This window comes from Gordionus sp. m RMFG-2023, chromosome 4, assembly GCF_954871325.1.
Source record: "Gordionus sp. m RMFG-2023 chromosome 4, tfGorSpeb1-WG-v2, whole genome shotgun sequence".
NCBI classification, from domain to species: domain Eukaryota; kingdom Metazoa; phylum Nematomorpha; class Gordioida; order Chordodea; family Parachordodidae; genus Gordionus; species Gordionus sp. m RMFG-2023.
The window spans coordinates 19,484,747-19,506,983 of record NC_088778.1 but is presented as its reverse complement, the minus strand read 5'-3'; the positions used below and the strand labels follow the sequence as shown (position 1 = coordinate 19,506,983).

Below are 22,237 nucleotides of genomic sequence, written 5' to 3'. Positions count from 1 at the left end.
TATGTGTTCATGAACATGTACATTAACTAAAAAGCAGTAAACTTTTATAATTTTTAATTAGTCTTCTGTCGAATCAGACCGTCGAACTCAATAGTCATTTGCGACCGGACCACTACAAACACTACCTTTTCCCCCAACTTAAGTGAACCTTAAGGATTTTCATGTGCTAGAGAAGGGAGAATAGGAACTCTATTGCATTATTTATCCATTAATCTTTTTAATTAAGATATATTTATTATTATTGATCTTTCCAAAACATAACATCTACATTTTATCTAATATAGATCATTAAATATAAAGAAAAAATATATATAGATATTTTTAGTAGCTAACAAGCCCAAATTTTTAGATATTTTAACTGCCTGGAAAATGGTTGAAAATTCTATATTCCTCTCAATACAATGAAAGCTACAAATATGGCATTATCTTTCAATAAAAATTTGCCGATTTGATGATACAGAATTGAAGTATTTCATGATATCATTGATCAGATAATTACATATTTTACAGAAAGATTTTCGAAAAATCAACATCTTATAACTGATGCTTATAAACAAATTATATTTTTGTTTTATGACATAATTTACTATGATATGTAAATTGATAGATATTATCGTTAATTTATTTTCGAGCATTGTTAAGATATTATCTTTTCATTTTGTTAAAATAAAATTATATTTTTTTTTATAAAACCTTCGTAAAACCCCACAATTTCCATCCTATGAGTTTTGATGAAATTAACAGGGAAAGTATAACTAAAGAGGCTTTGAAATGAATCTTAAGGTAGATAGTGATAAGCTGCGATATGTACAATTTTATTTTCTAGAATTTATAACAATCTAATTATTGGCTTGAAGAAGTGTACAGACGATTTGATTTATCATAATGATTACACATCAGAACTTGAAAGTGAAAATGAAAAATTTATTCAATTCTATGAAAGAAAGTTGCAATGGCGGATAATCTTTAACCAAATGTAATACAAAATGCAAGCAATATTTGATATGTCTATATGAGAGGTTATATGTCGTTATAATATTCATATATACCAAATTATATAAAGTATACGATACGAATATCTTCTCACTTTATTTTTTTCAAGTGAGTTACGAACCAACTTTCACAAATTAATAATAAACTTCGAATAAATATTAAGCAGGATTATTTAGAAGCCTTTTTAATGATGTCAGTAGAAAGAAAATTTTTGGGTCAAATTAACTGGGCTTCTTGATTATTTGCACAAATATTCACCATTAATGAGGAAATAAGCCAACTTTGGAGGAAATTTAATCTTAGGCTTAACTTAGCCAATTCCTTTCTTTTCAAGTGTTCAAAACCGATTTAGAAGTTTAAAAATGTCTCATGGGCCTTTAGCCTCCCAGTGCACCTCTGTCTCAAAATATAACAATATTTATTACCTCTACACTTTAAATTTTATAGTATTGTCAAGTATATGTAAGATACTAAATTTGCGATTAAAAAAACAAGCAATAAAAATAAAATTAACATTCTAAGTTGTGTAGAATAGTGTAGTGTGATAAATAATTCTGATGAAATTATAATGATTTCTTATATGTTTTATTAAATATCCTTAATATATGCTAAATTTAAACGAAAAATTTTAGACCCACCATTAAAAAAAATATTCAATAACCCAAGTCCGACCTAAGCCTGCAGGAAAATAAATCGGTCCATGGACCGGGTCCTGTCCATGAAGGTCTCTGATTACACATCACATTTTATTGCAGCTATAAAAATATTTAAGATACGCAATCGTATATGTGGAAATATTGCTTTTATGGGATGCAGGCTCCTATTTAATCACTCAGAATTAAAACTGATGTGCTCAAAAAAATATTTAAAATTCAAAATAGTTACTTAAGCTCAGAAAATATAATAATGCTTAGAATTATTTCTTAATGCCCAGATAAAAGATTTAATTGCTCAGATATAAAACTGAAACATCCAGATTTAAAAATAATCCGCTCAGAAAAATATATGAAATTCTCAGAAAATTGTCTTAGATTTTAAGAAAAAGGTGAAATTCAGTAAAATGTTCTTAGCCTTGAGGGTGTGTCCTTGTTCGACTTGTTTCCAAACAGCCAGCTATATAGTTTCGACTAAACAACCTAAATAATAAACGAAAAAAAAAACAAAACGAAAATAAAAAGAAAAAAAACAGTGCCAACATTTAAAATAAACCAAAGACACAGTTTTAATATTTTTTTTATATAAGGAAATAAATTCTGAAATCCTTAAAAATTTTCGGGACAATGATAAACATTTTGATACAAGAACGATTCAGCTTATGAGCATAGCAAATATAACATGCCATTGATTTTACTGTTCCTTCAAACCAGAAGAATCCTCTCATGACACTAGCTCCATGCTAGCCTTGGGCGACACAGTGCCCCGAGTTTAGATATCCACGAGAGTGTTTACTATTTTACTTGTTAAATAGCATCTTGCCAAGTTGGTTATTTATATTGTAATTTTTAATAAAATCAAAATTTTATTGCGCTAGCTCAACCAGATCCAAAGATATACGTCTTCAAATTCGAAAATCGCCCAATGCGTGATTTCATTTTATTTTTTTTAAAAAAATACTTAATATAGAGTTAAAATTTATAGCCCTTAAGATTCTACATTTTAAAATATCAAACAAAAAAAAATTCCAAGTGTTTTCTTATATCCAGTATAGATAAAAAAAATAACATTGTTAAGAAGGGAATTTTTTGGTGTGTTTATATTCGTTAGGAATGTTTATTGCCTTCATATTTAACTATCAAAATTTTAGATATTAATTTTTAATTTTAATATTATTACTTTTATAAATAAAAAGATATAATATAGATAGCGCTATATTTAAAAAATTATTTTACATGGAACGGAACCAGAACATTTATTTTAAAACGGTCTCGGAACGTTTCTAAAAATATATATAAATCTCTTATTCATTTCTATAATTAAGAAAATAATTTTTTAATCCATCTAAGAGTTGCATATATTAAGTTCTTTTTATTTTCTTTAATAATTTTTTTTAATAATAATAAATAATCATTAAACTATACAATACTAGCAAAGTAATAGCAATTAGTAAACATGGTAGTAAATTAAAAAATAAAAAAGAGGGGAAACATTTTTATCTAATTTAAAAAATTTATTTAACTGTTTTTTTATATAAAATTAATTTTTATTAAATAAAATTTTATTTTGATGATAATAAAATCTCTTTTCCTCAATTGTGGGTAGTGTTGTTAAACGGCTCATTTTGAGCCGATTTTTTAAAACGGCTAACTCAATATTTTAGCCAAAGAAATATTGCTTAAGGCTCCAGATTTCGCTAATAGATGTCTAGACCTTTGTGCCATCTATGAGCAAAATCTTCAGGCTTGAGTAATATTTTTCTGGATAAAATATTGAGTTAGCCGTTTTTAAAAATCGGCTCAAATCTACCGTTTAACAACACTAATTGTGGGTAAAAGAAGGATGGTGATGGTCCATGGGACTCGGTAATTTCATTCATTTTTGTTACTTTGGTTAACCACCAAAAATAGTCATAAATACACGTGATCGGTCATTTAGAACCACGGGCTGGACTGGTCACTTTTCTAAACATGTGTTTATGACGATTTTTGGTGGTTAGTATTGAGGAGATATATATTTCATTTTTACATCCTTTTACCTCACAAGTGGAATCAAATAATAGGGTTAGTAGATCCACAATATCTACAAATTATGGCCACAGGAAATTCTATTAATAAGCAAAATGAAATACGATGAAAATATTGTATATAAAATTTTAAATATTTTTATTTTACAATATAGCATCTTAATAAAAATCATATCTGTATGGGCTACTTGCTTTCATATCGCCCCAGGGACATATTGATTATAATATAGATTTTTTCATTTTAATACAAATACAATACCTATTTTTATTAAATATATTATATTATTATGATTTTTAAATATGCTATTTCATATTTTTTTATTTTAAAAAATTTTTTTTCTTTTAGGCTTTCACCTTCTCTGGTGGTAAGCTCCTTCAATATCTCTCTCCACTATGTGTTATTCGTGCTATCTCTTATCTAATTTATACTTCTTCATATTGGCTCTAATTGAAGCTTTGGCCTTCCTCTTTTTTGCCCATCACTTCCAAACTCTCAACTTTATTTCCTATATAGTTAATAGGCCTCAATGTGTGCCCATACCACCTAAGTCTGTTCACCATTCTTAGTCTTAATAGGCATTACCTTTAAACCTCCTAGTATTCTTTTACTTCGCACCTTATCCTTTCTTGCCCAGCAATCATCTTCAACATTCTCATCTCCATAGTTTGTAGACTTCTCTCGTCTGATTCTTTGGTTGGCCATGTTTCCGAACTATATAGAATAGTTGGTTGTACTATGGAACTGTCCCTTCATTTGTGTGGGATTCTTTTGTCAAAGAGCACTCCAGATAAAGATACCCACTTTAACCACCCTTGATTAATTTCTTTATCTCTTTCTCTATTGTGCCGTTTGTTTGTATAGTGGAGCCCAAATATTTGCAGCCTTCAATTGCCGAACATCTGCCATTCATTTATATCAATGCTCTCTGTTTCATCTCCTCCTATCACCATATAGTCCGCCTTTTCTCTGTTTACTTTTAGTCCATGCTTTTCTAGGATATTTATCCAACTCATCAATCTTTTTTCAATTTCATCCTTGGATTCGGCAAGTATCACAATATCATCTGCAAATATCATATCCCACGGGACTGTTTGCTGTATAGACTGTGATAATACATTTATTACTGTTATGAAGAGAAGTGAGCTGAGAGCCAACCCTTGATGAACTCCCTCGGCTATTGTGAAGCATGCTGAACTATCATTTGTGCTACGGACCATTGTTGTATGACCCATATACATATCCTGTATTCTTATAGATTTTTCTGGAACTTTTTTGTGGCATAGCGCCCACCAGATAAGTTTTCTTGGGATTCTATCAAGGGCCTTTTCTAGATCGAGAAAGACCATGTGTAGCTTTTTGTTCTTTTCCCTGTATTTTTCACTCATTGGCCTAATTGCGTGGATTGCATCAGTTGTTGATCTTCCAGGCATAAAACCAAACTGAGTCTCTCCTATTTCGATTATGTCTCTTAACCTTTTTTCTATGATTTTTTCGTAAAGTTTAAGAGTGTGACATTAGAGAACTGCAAAATAATTTTTTCGCAACCCGAGCCCGACCCAAGGAATTTAAAAAATTTTTTTGTCCGAGCACGACCCGAACCCGAGCACACATTTTTTAGTCCAACCCGAGCCTGACCGGAATAAAATTTTGCAATTTAAGTTTTAATATTATAATAACCAAAAAAAAATTATGTGTATTTATTCAGTTCAGCCACCTTAAATAAAAGTTTATTTGACGGCCATAATCTATTCAAGATATATATTAAGTTGCATTTTATTAAATTTGTAAAAAATATAAAACGATTAATATACAAGCGAATTTAAAAATTATAACGATTATATAATACAATAAGCATCATTTATGCGAATATAGATATGATATAAAAGTTAATAAATATATAAAAAATATAATGAACATATTATATTATATTGACCTCATCAATATCATTATCAAAATTATCACAAAGTGAATAATTATGATATATAAATAAAGAGGCGTCCAGTTTATCTGGCTTTAAACGAGTCCTTCTCTCCTCAAAGGCCCTACCAGCAGCTGAAAACGCCCTTTCACTGCTAGCCGACAAAGCAGGGATAGCCAGGAATTTAAGAGCTAAGATACTTTTGGCAAAATATTGGCAACAATCAACAAAGCCTTCCCCATGAATTGTATCAAATGATCTCAAATCATGTCCACAAAACATAGTAAGCACCTTTGTGCACTCTTTTTTCAATTTTGTACAACTTTTGAGTTTTTTCGGATCAGTACCAAAAAGACTATCAATTGTTAATTGTGTCTTTTTACTCTCTGCTGTTGTACTTGTATTTGTATATACACATTTATGTCTTTTAAGTTGATTTGTGCCTAAAATAATTTAATAAGATCATATTTTATGATATCTAACCTGTTATTGAATTATATACATAAATAAATTTCATATAATACAAATGACATAATTAAGCTTTTCTTAATTTTCATCATATATAAATGAAAATTTCTTCCATACATCGGATTTTCCATTAAGATTCTCCCTTACTTCATACTCTTTTGTCTTAATCTTTTCACCAATTCTTTTTAATTTTGCATCCATTGAGATAATTTTTTTAATATGGCTGTGTCTAAAATCTAAAAAAAATATTTAAAATGACTTTAATCAATTAGATTGAAATAAACAGAGTTGGGCAGTACTGCGAATTCTTGTATCTAAGATACATGATACAAGATCCCTTTATATCTTGTACTCAGTATATTTTGACATTTTTAATAAGATACTAATATCTGTATCTAAGATCCTTAATTCTGAAAAGAATCTTGTATCTTTTTCATTTTCTTGACAAAAGATACAGATACAGATTCTTTTTAATATTCATGTTTTAAATTTTACATCTCACAGTATACATCTTATTTTCTTTGAGAATCTTGTATTAATTTCCTAATTTTTTTTTGCTATATTTTAAAATATTGACAACCAAAATTAGCTGGAAAATTTACAACTCATATTAAGGTAGATAAATAAAAAAATAATAATACCAAAACGAAATAAGTAAAGATTATATTTTATATATAAATGTAACTTAGAATATCATTACCAATTTTATATAATATTTTTTAATTTCTAGGATGATTAACATTTATGGTAGTGAAATTTAAATTATAGAAATAAGTTCCCCTGAATCAAATCCCAATCTTAAATTTTATATGGAAATTTTTTAAAACAAATGTTAAAAAAGACAATGTATAGGCTGGATAAATAATAAATAATGAATAAAACTTATCTTTAGTACATAAAATATGTCTTATCTTGTAATTCACGGGAAACACACAATTTAGTGATAAAATAGTTTGGTATCCGGTTGTTAGGTTTATAAAATAATAATTAATAATGACATGACATGTTAATATGATTGACATTTTAATCCTAAAATGTGATAAATATTAAATAATATGATTTTATAATTAATATTATAAATTATACTGACTATTTAAGATATTAATATTATTATTTATTTTCGGGTCGGGGGTCGGACAGCTTTTACAACCCGACCCGAGCCCGAGAAATTTTTTTTTAATGTCCGAACCCGACCCGAGCCCGGGCTACGGACAGCCCGTGCAGTTCTCTATGTGACATTAGTTTTATGCCCCTGTAATTTTGACAATTGTCTGTGTGGATCCCCTTTATTTTTGAAGATAGGAACTAGATAGCTCTGCTTCCATTTTTGAGGAATCTCTTTGTTCCCAGTATTTTATTGTACAGATTTGTGCGGAGATGTAACATCATCTCCTAATGTTTTAAGGCTTTCTATTAAAATATCATCAGGATCCCCCTAGCTTTGTTGTTTTCATATGCTTGAAGCATGTGATTATTTCTTGTTCTGTTATTGGTTGTATAAGGTTTTGACATGGGGAGTGTCTAGATCTAGTATGTGAAGATCAAAGTTGAGAAGCTCATGAAAATATTCTTTCCATCTATTCATTATTATTTTTTTCCTTTATTATCAATTTCCCATCTTTTTTTTGATTACTTTCGGGCTCCGTTTATATCCCTAGAATTCTTTTCCCGCTGTTTGGCTAATCTGTATATTTTATTTTGCCCCTCTTAGTATGTTGTTCTTCGTACATGTCATCTTATACCATTGCTTTGGCCCTAGCCACCGCCTTTATAGCTATTCTCTTGGATTTTTTGTATTTTGTCTTATCATCTGGGTTTTTGGATTTGTACCATATTTTATATAGGGTTTTTTATCCTGTATAGTGGTTTGTACCTCTTCATTAGTTCTTTGTATGATTTGTTGCCTCCCCTTGTCAAGCCTAGTGTCGATTTGGCAGTGTCTATTAATCTGGATGAAAGGTCTGTCCACATTTTTTCACTGACTTGTGAGGAATCTATTGTTTCAATGTTTGCATTGATTGCCAAGGCATCTGTCATTGTTTTTAATTTGCCCCATTTGATGCATGGTTCCAGTTTTATCTTGTTTAGAGTGGATTTATTTGAGATGAGTAAATCCATGACTAGTAGCTTGTGTTGTGCGGCGATATCTTCTCCTGGGATGACTTTGCAGTCTATTACATCTTTTAATCTTCTGCGAGAGATAAGTATGTAATCTATCTGGGTTTTCCTTGTACCACTTTCATATGTTATAAATGACTGTCCTTTTTCTTATAGTGGGTGTTGGTTAAGTCAAGGTCGAAGGCTTGCGCAAATTTCAGTACACGCTCTCCTTGATCATTTCTTTCTCCATATCCAAAACCACCATGATACCTTTTGTAGCTGTCTCTTGCTTTTCCCACATGCGCATTTAAATCTCCACTTATTATGACTAGGTCATCCTTTGGAATTTCCATTACAGATTCATCAAGGATAGCTCTAAAGTCATCTTTCTCTTCTTCTTTGCAACCCATTTGAGGAGCACATACTGAAAGAATGTGTAGTATTGATTGATCAATGCAGTTTTATTTACATTAGTCTATCAGAGATCCTGTTAACTTCTACCACTGAGGAGGTTAGATCTTGACTCAGGATGATGCCGACACCGTTCCTTACTAACAATTCCATTATAGTACAATTTATACTCATTCCAATCATTAGAGTCTTCTCACCTTTCCATTTCGTCTCTTGTATGCACACTATATCAACTTTTTTCTTGTTCAACATTGATCCCAATTCTCTCGTCTTACCTTTAAGTGTACCAATATTCAAATTTGCTAACTTTGTTTTCTTTGCTTTGACCTTTATTTTACTTTTCCACAGGATGGAGGTCTACACCTTGCGCGTCGCTTGAAGGGAACGCCCTAGCTTTCATATTCATATTACGTTTGTATCCTTTATTTGTTTATTGGACAAATATCCTTAGCACCCGGCTGTCCAAGCCTGTCGATGACCCATATGTCTTTACACATCAGTCATCGAAGAAAAACCTGAAAATTTTTACGGTTCCTATTGAACCTGCAAGCATACATCATAACCCACTAGACCACCACTGCGATTTATTTATAAAAAAAAAATGTCTATCGAAATTTTTGATTAAACAGTAAATATAAAGGTAATAAACATTTCTATCGAATATCAACTTCCAAAAAAAATCTCTTCTCAACAATGTTAATATTTTATTTTCACCGGAAATAAGGAAACACTTGAAATTTCTTAATTTTTTTTGATATTTTCCTATGTAGAATAGGGCTATAAAATGTATTCATACCCATCATTTGCTCCACCTTAACTACATATGGTGATTTGGCTAAAAACTTTTTTAAAGACGTTGGCCGCCTAATCAGAAAAAATTCTGGGGAGCCTCGCGAAGGTTTTTACTTAAGGCAGAGGATCGCAATAGCCATTTTTAAGGCTAATTATGTTTGTTTTAGTAATTCGATCTCTCCTGATGATTAGATGAAGGAGGTTTTGAATAATTTCTGCGGCTTTCGCTTTTATTTGTTTATTATGCCTCAATATTGTCCTTTTGTTATTATAATTTTTTTTTCGTAATTGTAATATTTATTATACAAATGATATTAATTAACGTAATTACTCTATCTTAAGTATTTAAAAAAAATAAATTTAATGAAATCACGCATTGGGTGACTTTGAAGACATATATCTTTTGATGTGAGTGGTAGCGCTCTGAAAGTTTGATTTTACTAAAATATACAACTTGATAACTATCATGTCAAGTTTCGTTAATTTTAGAGTTGTTCGTCCAAAATCCTCTTTTTTTTGGTTGATAGACATGGAATAACCCAGTTTATCCTTTACTAAACTGGAGAACCACCGTTTCTTGTATAATTGATTCGTGTTAAGAACTAATAATGGCCATTCGAAGGGGGAACATAGTTATATAAAAAAATTACTCCTTATCTTGAAATATTACAAATTTTTATTTATTGATGCTATCTATTTTTCGTTAGCATCTCTAAAAGGAAATTCTTTTATACCTAATTAAATAACTTGTATGACCAGGGTTGCCATCCCCCCATTAGCGGGAGACTCCCGCAATTTTTTAGTTTACACGCAGACATCTCTCTCCCTCAAAACTATAGCAATTGAAAATCTCCCGCAAAAATTTACTACAATTTTTTAATTTCTCCCGCATTTTTTTTAGTATTTTAACGTTTTTAATATATAAATAATAATTTTGAGTGACAGTAATTGATTATTTTTATATTTTAAAAATAAATTTTAAATATTTATTCGAAAAACAGGTCTAGTTTGTAAATTTCTTATCCTGTTTTATTTTTATCCAATAATGAATCAACATCATTTCATTCATATAAATCAGTACAGGAGAGTATATCAACATCGATTGCAATACAAAAATATTCTCCAAAAATAATAAATAACACAGATGCGACTACAGTTGCTGAAATCGTATACACCTATCATGTAGTTCAACATTCACAGAGCTATATCATCACAATATGGGTCGAATCTTGATATTTAACGACTCTAATATAAGTGAAAACCTTACTTGTGGTAGAACATAAATAAGCAAAGCTATCACAAGTGTTTTAGTACCTGAATCCTAGAGGTCAATTCTAGACGATTTGAAAGATGGGCATCCTTATGCAATTCTAACAGATGCATCTAATAAGGGAAATATTAAAACATTTCCCTTGATCCTTCGCTATTTCAACAAGGATAAGAACATTTCAATAAAACTGTTAAATTTTTTTTCCTCGGATAGTGAAAAATCCAACGATGTAGCTAACCACATAATGTAAATATAGCTGATTTAGGGTTATCAATGAATTGCATGTCAGCTTTCTGCGCTTATAATGCCTCTGTAAATTTTGGCAAAAACCAAAGTGTATTTACCGAATTGAGGCAGCACAATAATGAATTAATACCAATTGGCTGTATATGCCATTTACTACATTTCTTGCAAGAAGCAATTAATGTAGTATCTGTGGATGTTAAAATAATTATGATGAAATGTTTTAATGAATTAAAAGAGTTGGTGGAGTGGTCTGACTTGGAATGGTGTGAGTTGTTGCGATATGTACCTATCAGGTGGTTATCATTAATACCTGCCATCGATAGAATTTTAAAATTTTACAAACCCTTAAAAAAATACTTTTTAAATATAGATTTTAAAAGCTGTCCTAAAATTTTGAAAAATTTTTTCAAGTATGAAAGGGCAGAAGCATATTTGGGGTTAGTTTCACATGTAGGAAATCTACTTCATGCAGTTAATATTCAGTTGCAATCAGAACTTTATTAATAAAGATTCACAAAATCATGCTACAGCTCTGTTCATCTCTACAGTTAAAAATTGATAATAAATTTTATGGCGCTATTGCTAAAAATATTATATTAAAATTTTCAAATAATACTCTAATTAATATACATTTTTAAATGAAGCAGATATTTTTATTAAGACAATTTTAGAATATTTACAATCAAAATATGATTTTAATAACTATTTACAAAGGTATATGACCTTGGAACAGAAACCGTCAATTGATGGTTTATGTAATTTAATAAATATATTAAAAATATCGAAAAACATTGATGTCTTGTTGGAGGAGAATGTAATTTTCTCTATTTTTAATGATTCGCGATAATACTTAAAGTTAGATGGTCTAAAAGCAGAGGAGAAATGAATAAAAATTTTTCGTAATAACAATAAATCCCCATGCTTGGAAAAAATATGCAATTATGTCTTCTCCTTACCTCATTCTAATGCCTCATCCGAGCGCATTTTTAGCCTGATGAGGACTGCCTGGAAAAAGGAGAGAAATCGGATTGCTTTAACAACATTAGAAGCCGAGCTAATGGTTAAAAATATTTATAATATGTCATCCCAGGAATTTTATAAATATCTCAATAACGACGGTAAACGTTTAGTTCCATTATTTAAATCTCAAATAAAATATAATTAACATTATATATAACTATTTAATTTTCCATATTTTTTTAATATTTTATAAAATCTTATTTATACATTCGCATAAAATAAACATATTTTCATTGTAAATCAAAAATAGAGAGCCTTACAATATCCTCAAACAAGACATCAATGTATATCGGTATTTTTAAAATATTTGAACATTTCAATATAGTTTTAGCAATGGCGCCATAAAATTTATTGTCAATTTTTAGTAAAAATGAACACATCTGCAGCATAATTTTGTGAATCTTTGTTAAGATTCTTATGATTGCAAGTGCACATTAACAGCATGTAGTAGATTTCCTACATGTGAAATCATACCTAAATATATCCCTGCCATTCATTATTGAAAAAAAATTTCAAAATGTTAGGACAGCTTTTATAATTTTTATTTAAGAGATATTTTTTTAAAGGTTTATAAAATTTTAAAATTCTATCGATGGCGGCTATTAGGAACATATCGCAACCAACATTGTGCTGACTCAATTCTGTAAATACACTCTGTTTTTACCAAATTCACCTAAGGCATTATCAGATCAGAAAGCTCACATGCAATTTATTGATAATCCCGAATCTGCTATATTTTCCATTATATGGTTAGCTATGTCTTTGGATTTTTTACTATTTGAGGAGAAAAAATTTAATAGTTTTCTTGAAACGTCCTTAATTTTGTTGAAATAGCGATCTGTTAGATTTGCATATGTATGCCCATCTTTCAAATCGTCAAGAATTCCTCCTGAATTCAGGTTCTAAAACTTTGATGATATCCTTGCTCATTTTTGTACTACAAGTAAAGTTTTCATTTATCTTGGAGTCGTTGAATATTATGGAGAAAGATTCTACCCACATTGTAATGATAAGTAGTTCTGTTTGTACTACAAGATAAGTGATTACAATTGCCGCAACTGTAGTTACATCTGTATTATTTCTTATTTTGGAGAGTATTTTTGTTTTGCAATGGATGTAGATACACTCCTGCACCAATTATAATAATGTGAATGAACAATAATAAATAAAATAATTATCATTGAAATGAGTACAATATTACCTTATTATGTATTTAAACGCGATACGTGATAATTAAGCGCCTATCCCTATAATGTTATACACGCACACAAGATAGATTTCCAATTGCGGATGTTTGCGGGACATTCGTATAAAATATATTTTTTACATTGTAAAATTAAAATCGTTTGTTTTTTTTATAAAATTTTATCTTGTTTACATTCTTTTATATTTAAAAAGGATCGTTGGTTATTTTTTATAAATTAATATATTTTAATAAATCAAGATGTTATTCTATTTTGAAAAATAGTTACCGAATTTGTATTTATATAAACTAATTATAAAAAATAATAGGCTGATAATTAAGTCAATTCAAAATCCCGGCCGCTAAAGGCCGAGATTTTTTAGCAAATTTTTTATTTCTAACGCAATTTTCATATTTCCCCCGAAAATACCAAATTTCTCCCGCAATTTGAAAATTTTGACGGCAACCCTGTGTAAGACACGTGATAGATATTCACTCTTTTCACTTATTTTTTTTTATGAAAAATTTTATCAGTAATATTACTCTTTTTTGAGTCAGCTTTAATTACTTCTTAACATCATTTTTGCAATATGCCTTTTCCTTTTTGGCATGTTTATCACAATAGGGTTTTGCCAGTTCCTATATTCATTTACAACAAGTAAATATTAAATAATAATCTTTATATAATGATCTATGACGCCATGGGAAAGTCATTTAACATATTAACATTATAATTTGAATTTCTAAAATCTTAATAAATTCATTTTTTAAATTGATGCTAATTTTTTTAAAAATAGGGTACTAGCTAATATTCGAAAAATTGGGTTCAAAATTGAATCTTATTTTTCATAGGTAGGTGTTTAAGCATCCAAAGCAAATAGTTAACGGCGTTGTTGTTCCTGGGCTCTTTACAACCATTGGGCAAGAATTTATTTGTCGCCTCTTACAAACTATAAAAAAATATTCATATTTTATTAAAATGTAATATGTAAATATAACATAAAAATAACCTACATTGTGCTATATTTATATGTTGATTACCTAATATTTTTTTGATAAAGTCGTGGACCATTTCTTCTAAATTTAAAGCATACTCCATTGCAGATTCAATTGATAATGAAAGCCCAGGTAATCAACTGTCATGTTTGTCCTTAAATGGTTTTTTATCAGTTTTAACATTGAAAATCTTCTTTCAGTACTTCCCGGGTTATTGGTATTGTTAGTAGAATTAAAGATATATTTCTATTTGGGTAAATTTCCAGTAATTTTTGATCATAAATAAATGTTAGTATGGCTTGTGGCCCCGAAACTAAATTATAATCTTTTAAATATATAGTATATGATTACTTTTCAAAATTTAATATTTAGGTTTAACTTGACGACGGGATTGTATCCATTCAAAGGTGAAAATATATACAAATTGTTTGAAAATATAGCCAAAGGAAATTTTATAATACCACACGGAATTGATGTTGATCTTCAAAATCTCTTAATAGGTAAAATATAAGATTGTTTAAATAATTATATTTAGGCCAATTAAAATGATTAAAGAAAATAATACAGATTTTAAACAAAAAAGGTTTTAGGAAAAATAAATTTAACCATGATTCAGTCGACATAAAGCTATTAAGCTTATAATCTCTAATAAATTAGGGTTTTCCAACTACCCCAACCTTCTGGAACCTGTCCAATTACCCCTATCTGATGGGAAAAGACCTGATGGGCTCACAAACAATCCTTGATAGAGGAAAACACCTTATTGGGATTTCACTTGTATCTCCCAATTTTCCTCTAACTAAACATTGATCCGATTATTACAACTGATAGATCAAAAATTAGTAATACACCTTTAATAGTTTTTTGGTCCAGAGGTACCCTACTTATACTACCATTTTTTTAAAGTGTTAGGTAAAAAAAAAATTCTCAAATTAATGGTCATGGATCCTCTTTTAAAATGTTATAAACAACTCAAATCGCTTTATTTCGAGGCTACCATTTTAGATTACTCGGATTTCAATTCGAGCCATTTTTTTGCCCATGCCCCATGTTTTTTAAAAATTTATTTATTCTTTTTTAGTCATTTTAATTTTTTTTAAATATAATTTGAATATAGATTTATTCAGAGTTGTTAAAGTAGCTCGCTATATTTTTTGGTAGCTATAGCTAATAGCGGGCTATTTTTCAATTATTTATTTTTTTTTGGCGCTACTTAGCTACTTTTTAAAATATAATGGATGTAACTATGACCATTAAAATTTAAATATAATTAATTAATTATAATTTTTATAATTTAATATTTAATTTTGAAATTTATATTTGTAATTTATATTTTCAATTTGTTTTATAAACCTAAATCATCTGGTGTAAATTATTTAAAATTTCATCTCAAATGGATATCCAATTCTATGTAAGTGAGTCAGACATTTATGATATTAATGAAATGAAGGCACCCTAGGAGAAAATGTTTTTGATAACAATAGTACAAATTTTCCATTTCAAAAATTTGAAAATATTTTTAAAATGTAAAAACAAAAAGTGCTACAAATTTATTTGTTCAAACTATAAGAAAATATGTTGAAGTAAATCTAGTTTAATCCCCAAAAAACTTAAAGGTCATTTTTAAATTCTAATAATATTTTTATTTTGTAAGAATGTTCATACCGACAGTTTTAAAGATATAGAAAAACACCTTAATAATTTTGATATAGGGGGGACTACATTCAAGAAGAACAATTCAATTCAAGCTAAATTAATTATTAATATTAAACATGCCAATATTTCTCAGAAACTGGCTGATAAAGTTCTATCGATTTTATAATTGATACAGTTCAGCCAACGTCATTGATTGATAATCTATCACCTACCATGATGATTAAAACTCTATCCCTGGTACAACAATTTTTTGTCGTCAGACACCAATAATTGAGATAACAAACAAAGATGCCCTAAGAACCATAAAAACGACTTCCATTGATAATTTTTTGGAAATAAAGGATACTAATATAATAGAAAATCCCCTAGACGTGTTTTTTAAATCTAAAAATACAAATGAGTATTTTTGATAATTTATCTTATATTAAACTAGAGGTCTGCATTGGGCGGGGTTTCGGCCTGCCCGTCCATCTGAGTGGGCGGGCGGATGGCTGGTAAAAAAATTTTTCGAGAAGGGGCAGGGGGGCGGGCGGGTTAAAAAAAATTGAAACTATGGGCGGGCGGGTTAAGAAATTTAAACAATGGGCGAGTGGGTTAAGGAAATTTAAAATTTTTGTTCAAAAACAAACTAAAAAAATAATTGTTTAAATGATCTATAACAATATTTCTTTTTTTTATTGTACCATTCTTAAGTGAAGAACATTTACCTAACTATATTATATAATAAACACAACAATTAAACTTTTTTCTTAGAATAAATAAACATTTTTGTCTATTAAAAATTTCCTTTTATGGGAATGTAATAAAACTTTTCTAGTGCTTCTTCCGAACGCGGATTTAGCATTGCTGGAAGATTTTTAGAACAAAGAAGAACGTATTTGAATCCCGAAATGTCGATTCATTATTATTTTTGCATTATAATTACATATAATATTAATTTTACATTTATATTTTTTTCATAAATATTCAATTTGATCAAATAAATTGTCCATAATTTACATTGATTATTTTTATACTTATATTAATTTCCTAAATTATAAACTTTTTGTAGAGGTGTAATGCTGAAATATTTTTATTAGATGCTTAAAAAAATGAAAGAATGACCATTATTAAATTTTATAAGCGTGCTTGGGTTAAAATTTTTTTATAAATAATGGGCGTGCGGGTAAAAAATTTTAGACTATGGGCGGGGTGGGCGTGTATATATTTTTTTGAAAACTATGGGCGGGCTGGGCGGGCGGGTTAAATTTTTTTTAAAACATTGGATGGGCCCGACCCGCCCAATGCAGACCTTTATATTAAACTGCCTTGCTCTCAAGTGTTAGTGTTGAGATTATTTAGTAAGGCGAAACTTATACTTTCTGATCATCGCTCTAGACTTGGGGATAGTATGGAAATGATTTTATTATTAAAATGAAAAAAAATGAATATTACCATAAATAGTTATTTTTATTATATAAATTATTGTCTATTTACATAAATTTTTTTATAATCAACTACTATATTTAAATATTTATAAATGCTGATTTTTATATATATGCAATTACATTATAAGCAAAAAATAAAACAAATTTATTTTTAAATAAAAAGTAGCCAAAGCTACTATTTTGCGCTCTACTTTTTTTGATAGGTAGCGATAGCGGTAGCGCGCTATTATTAAAAATAGAGTTTAACAACTCTGACATTTATATATCATGCTGTTTTTTAATATAAATAAAGAGAATTAAATATTTAGTAAATTAAATTAAATCCCTGTTTTAGATGATTCTCGAAAAATATAGCCTGCTGGCATTAATGATCGAAATCGCTTCATTTTTGTTTTTAAAGCTTATATTTACGTTTAAAACATTATCATAAAAAATATTTTTTAAATATTGTTATTTGACTGATTGCAGACTCAAAACCGATGACTAACTAAATAATGCATTACTGGTAATATCCATTGAAAAATGTTCATTTTTGTTATATGTCGCTATAATTACATGTAAAACATTATCCCAAAATTTTTTTTTAAATATTGTGATATGACTGATAACCGACTCGTAGCCGAACCAATGACTAAATACTGCAATGCTGGCGTTATCCATGGAAAAATCTTCATTTTTATTTTATAAGCTTATATCTATACATATTAAATTATCCAAAAATAATGTGATTTGATCGATTGCCTAACTCAATACAGACCGCTTATTAAATATTCGATCAACAAATTTGCTAATAACATCAAATGAAAAATGTTCATTTTTGTTTTATAAAAAATATTAAAATTTAACACATAACGTAACCGACCCAATGACTTAATACTGCAATGATGGCATTTCATGGACATTTTTTTATACTCGTATATCTATGTGTTAAGTATTATTCCAAAAAATATTTTTATTGCCGAACTCAAAACCGACCGCTTATTAAATATTCGATTGACCCAATTTGCGACTAATGTTAATTGAAAAATGTTCATTTTTGTTTTATATCTCTATAATTACGTGTAACAATATCCCATAAATATTTTCATTTAACCGACTCAATGAATAAATACTATAATGTTGGCCCATCACTTTTGTTTTATACGCTTTTATCTATTTATAGTGCTGTTAACGTTACTACAAAAAAGAAACGCTTTACCGTTACTCATTATGTCAGAAAAATGAAACACGTTATCGTTACTCGTTATCTTTTTGAAAAAGGAACGCGTGTTACTGACTATTCAAAAAAGTAACGGGTTACTCGTTACTTAAAAAATTAAATATTATATACTAAAAAATATTTATTTTTTTTCCTGCAGTATATAATTTAAATAAAATTATACAAAAAGAATATATAAGATAAGATCTTTTTATAAAAATTCATATATATAATTACAATATAAATAAAATTATCCAAAAATATATATTATATATAAGATAACATCTTTTTGTAACAATTTTTTATTTAATTTTAGCAAAAATTGAGTGCTAAACACACGTGGAATTGGCGTATAGGATGGGAGAGTTGTATTATATTTAATAAATAAAAATTCTAATTCAAAGAATTTATTAAAAATATTTAATGAATTATTTTTATTTTGAAAAAAACTATAATAAATTATATAATAAAAATCTTCATTCATTTCCTCATCAAAATTTTTTTTATCTTTATCAGAAAATATTCTGGTATGTGTGTTGGATAAAGGAATTACGTCGGCTCTTTCTTTCAAACTGGAAATTAGTTCTAGCATTCTTCCTTTGTTGACCTCTAATTTTATCCAGGGCCAATCTAATTTAAATGCGGGCGAACTATTGCTGATAGTATATATTCAACTTTATAGATGTGTTTGAATCTATTGAAAATAAAAGATAATCAAAATATAAATTGTAAGCAATATTTGAACTGTATACCTTTTATCTATGCTTTCCAGGATTGAAATAAGCGGCTTTCAAAACTTGAAATTATTTAAAGCCATTTTTTGAAGTTTTAATATTATAATAGTTATCGAGTGAGATATTCCAAATGCATTTTTTCTTCCCTCTCTAAAATTGAAAGAGCCATAGCAATCGGTTCCATAACCTATAAAATCATATATATATACATATCATATTTCTTAATTATGCATTTTTTCTTCGCTCTCTAAAATTGAAAGAGCCGTAGCAATCGGTTCCATAACCTATAAAATCATATATATATGCATATCATATTTCTTAATTAACACTAACCATACAATATTCATTCATGAACGGCTTGTCATTATCTGAAAATCTCTGTAATTAAGATTTATTACGGAATCGTCAAATTTTTGGCAATTCTCGTTAATAAGACTATCTATTAATTTCACGGAGTTATAAAAGAGTTCCATCTTGTTATAACCGGTTTAATCAGATATCTTCCCATGTTTTCCTTAAAAATGGCTGCACAGTTTGAAGACTGCCTATGTATATTCCACAATAGCTTACACTTAGAAAATGTAATTTTTTGAAATGGTTTTAAAGTAGACATCGTTACCTGCCTTTTCAATGTCAACACTTGCAATGAGATCTAAAGTGTGTGCTTAACAGGAATTACTAAAATAATGGCAGAGGAACTATTTCATTATCAGATTCCTCTCCTTGTTCATACTAATAAATTTTTAATAAATATATTATAATTTAATTTTTTTTACTTGAAAGCTTTTATATAATTTCTAGCATTGTCGGTAATGCATTTGGTCACTTAGTTTTGTTTCTTATATGTTGTAAAAATTTCAAAGATTATTTTTGCTTGATAATCAAATGTGTGTTTTTGGTTTAGCCTTTTAAAAGCTAAGCAGGCTGAAACCCTCTTCAGAGTGTCTGGATATAGCCATTACTGTCATCCCTAAATAAGAACTTTGTTAAAAGACAATATTATCAATCTATAGAATATGTATTTTATATATCGATGATAAGCTGACCAAGAATCCATAGTTGTACAAACAATTTTTGGGATACACAATAAATCCACTAATTTTGCCATAGTGTCATATGTTTTACAAATGTTTAATACGAGGGTAGGCCTAGACATCACATTTTTAGTTGGCTGCAATTTTTTAATAATATTAATAAATGCAGTGCTTTTGAAAATAATTGTAATTCTTCAATTACAAAATTAATAACTAGTTTATCAACAGCTGATTGTGCTATTTTTATCTTTTATGTAGATGGATTCTGCATCTCAATGAGTGTGAGTTGATTGGCTTCGATTTTTTTTATATTACTATTCAAATGTTTATTAATCTCTTTCATTTTTGAAGAATTACAGTCTAAATTTTTTAATTAATATATTATCAATTCCTGATTTTTTTTTTATAAAAATAACACTTTTTCAATAATTGAAAATAAATCTTAAAAAATTTAATTGCATTTTTTAATCCCTCATTGTCAAGAAAAACAGTAAAAATTGAAATTATGTTTGCTAAAGATTTCAATTTCTTATCTTTTTCAGAACTCAAACAGGAAAAATATCTAGGTTCGGTTTTCTAAAACAATATTGCTTCACAGTTTTATTCCATATATATATTCTTATACATATTTATTTGAACAAAGTATTTTAAATTCACTATTTTATTCTTAAATTAAATTGATTAACAATTTGAAGTTAAACTAATAGCAATACTAAAAAGAAATAGAAGATATTGTTTAAACCCAATATTATATTTTGCACCAATACCAATATTTTGTTAATCTTCAGTTTTTAATGGTGTTTCCCAACCTTATACTATAGTATAATTTAATTGCTTAGGTTTTAATTTCATGATTACATTTTTCAAACTTTTAATGGTTATTTTATAATACCCATGATTTAATATTTTATTATTAAAGTAATGTTTAAAATAATATATTAATTCATCATTTTACCTTCATGTTTGAATTGCTGGATATTGAGGTTGAAATATTTGTGTTGGGACATAATTTATATTTACAAAATGTAGACTTTGTACCCTTAATTTTCTTTATTGGTGTAAAATATATTTCAAATTAGGCCCAGGGAAAGGTTAAATCATCTTCATCATAAGAACTAAAAACTATGGACATAATATTCTTAAAAAAATTATAAAATAGAATAATAATATTATTAACATTTAAGTTTTAATTTTAATTGAATATTAATTAGATTAACATTAGACTGAAAATTTAACAACGAGAATTTAATATAAAAATGGAGGAATGGTGGTTGATATGAATTAAAAAACTGGTTTTAAATTTATTTGTATTAAAAAATAAATAAAAGTAATTTTATAGTACAGTTTTTCTTTTTTTAATATTTATAAGAGAAAATTCAAAGTAACGTTTTGCGTTATCACAAAAAAAGAAACGCGTTGTTACCGTTATTCATTACCTCTAGAAGAAGGTAACAAATGGCGTTACTTTTTTGACGTTACTTTACTGCACTATCTATTTGTTAAGCATTATTCCAAAAATATTGTAATTTGACCGATTACCGACCCAATGAATAAATATTTCAAGTATTAATTATATTTGGGCTATGTTAAAAATTCGATAAAATATTATTTTTTATATACAAATGAAAAAAAATAAATTTTTTAAAATCGAACAAACTTAAAACATGAATGCATTAGTTAAAATAGGAACGTGTTCACATATAAGGTCAAACATACGAACGCATTCATATGTAAATTCGCTATATTTGTAACAAGTATATTAATAAAATAATTATTCAATTTAAATGACCTCTATAATTTATATTAAATTCCCTTTATAATTTATATTAAATTCCCTTTATAATATTAAATTATCTCGATATATAATAACATATCTTATTTTCCCCCAAGTTCATCGATTAATCTTTTTGGTTTTTCTGTTCCAACGTTGATGTTCAGAACTCTTTGGTTGAATTGTTTCTTGTGTAACTTTATTTGGTCATTATAAATTTGAACTCGAATGATCCGTTCTTGTTCTTAGTTGGTCGACGTGTTTTTGTTCTGGCTATTCCATGTCAAATCGATCAAAAAAAACACATTTTCTTAAATAGGTAAAAAAATGAGAAAGCCG

The 22,237-nt window shown here is 28.1% G+C and overlaps 1 protein-coding gene across 12 annotated transcripts in view; it reads left to right on the top strand.

Moving 5' to 3' along the window:
- The window catches only part of LOC135927852 (serine/threonine-protein kinase STK11-like), a 63,710-nt gene that overhangs the window by 12,611 nt on the left and 28,862 nt on the right, over positions 1 to 22,237 (top strand). For all 12 annotated transcript variants that reach the window (XR_010572196.1, XM_065464061.1, XM_065464066.1 and 9 more), the window contains one exon: positions 14,451 to 14,578. Coding sequence is in view for 11 of the 12 variants with exons in the window: in XM_065464061.1 (XP_065320133.1) it covers positions 14,451 to 14,578 (128 nt within the window). In the remaining variant the exon portion in view is untranslated. The remainder of the gene's footprint in view (positions 1 to 14,450; positions 14,579 to 22,237) is intronic.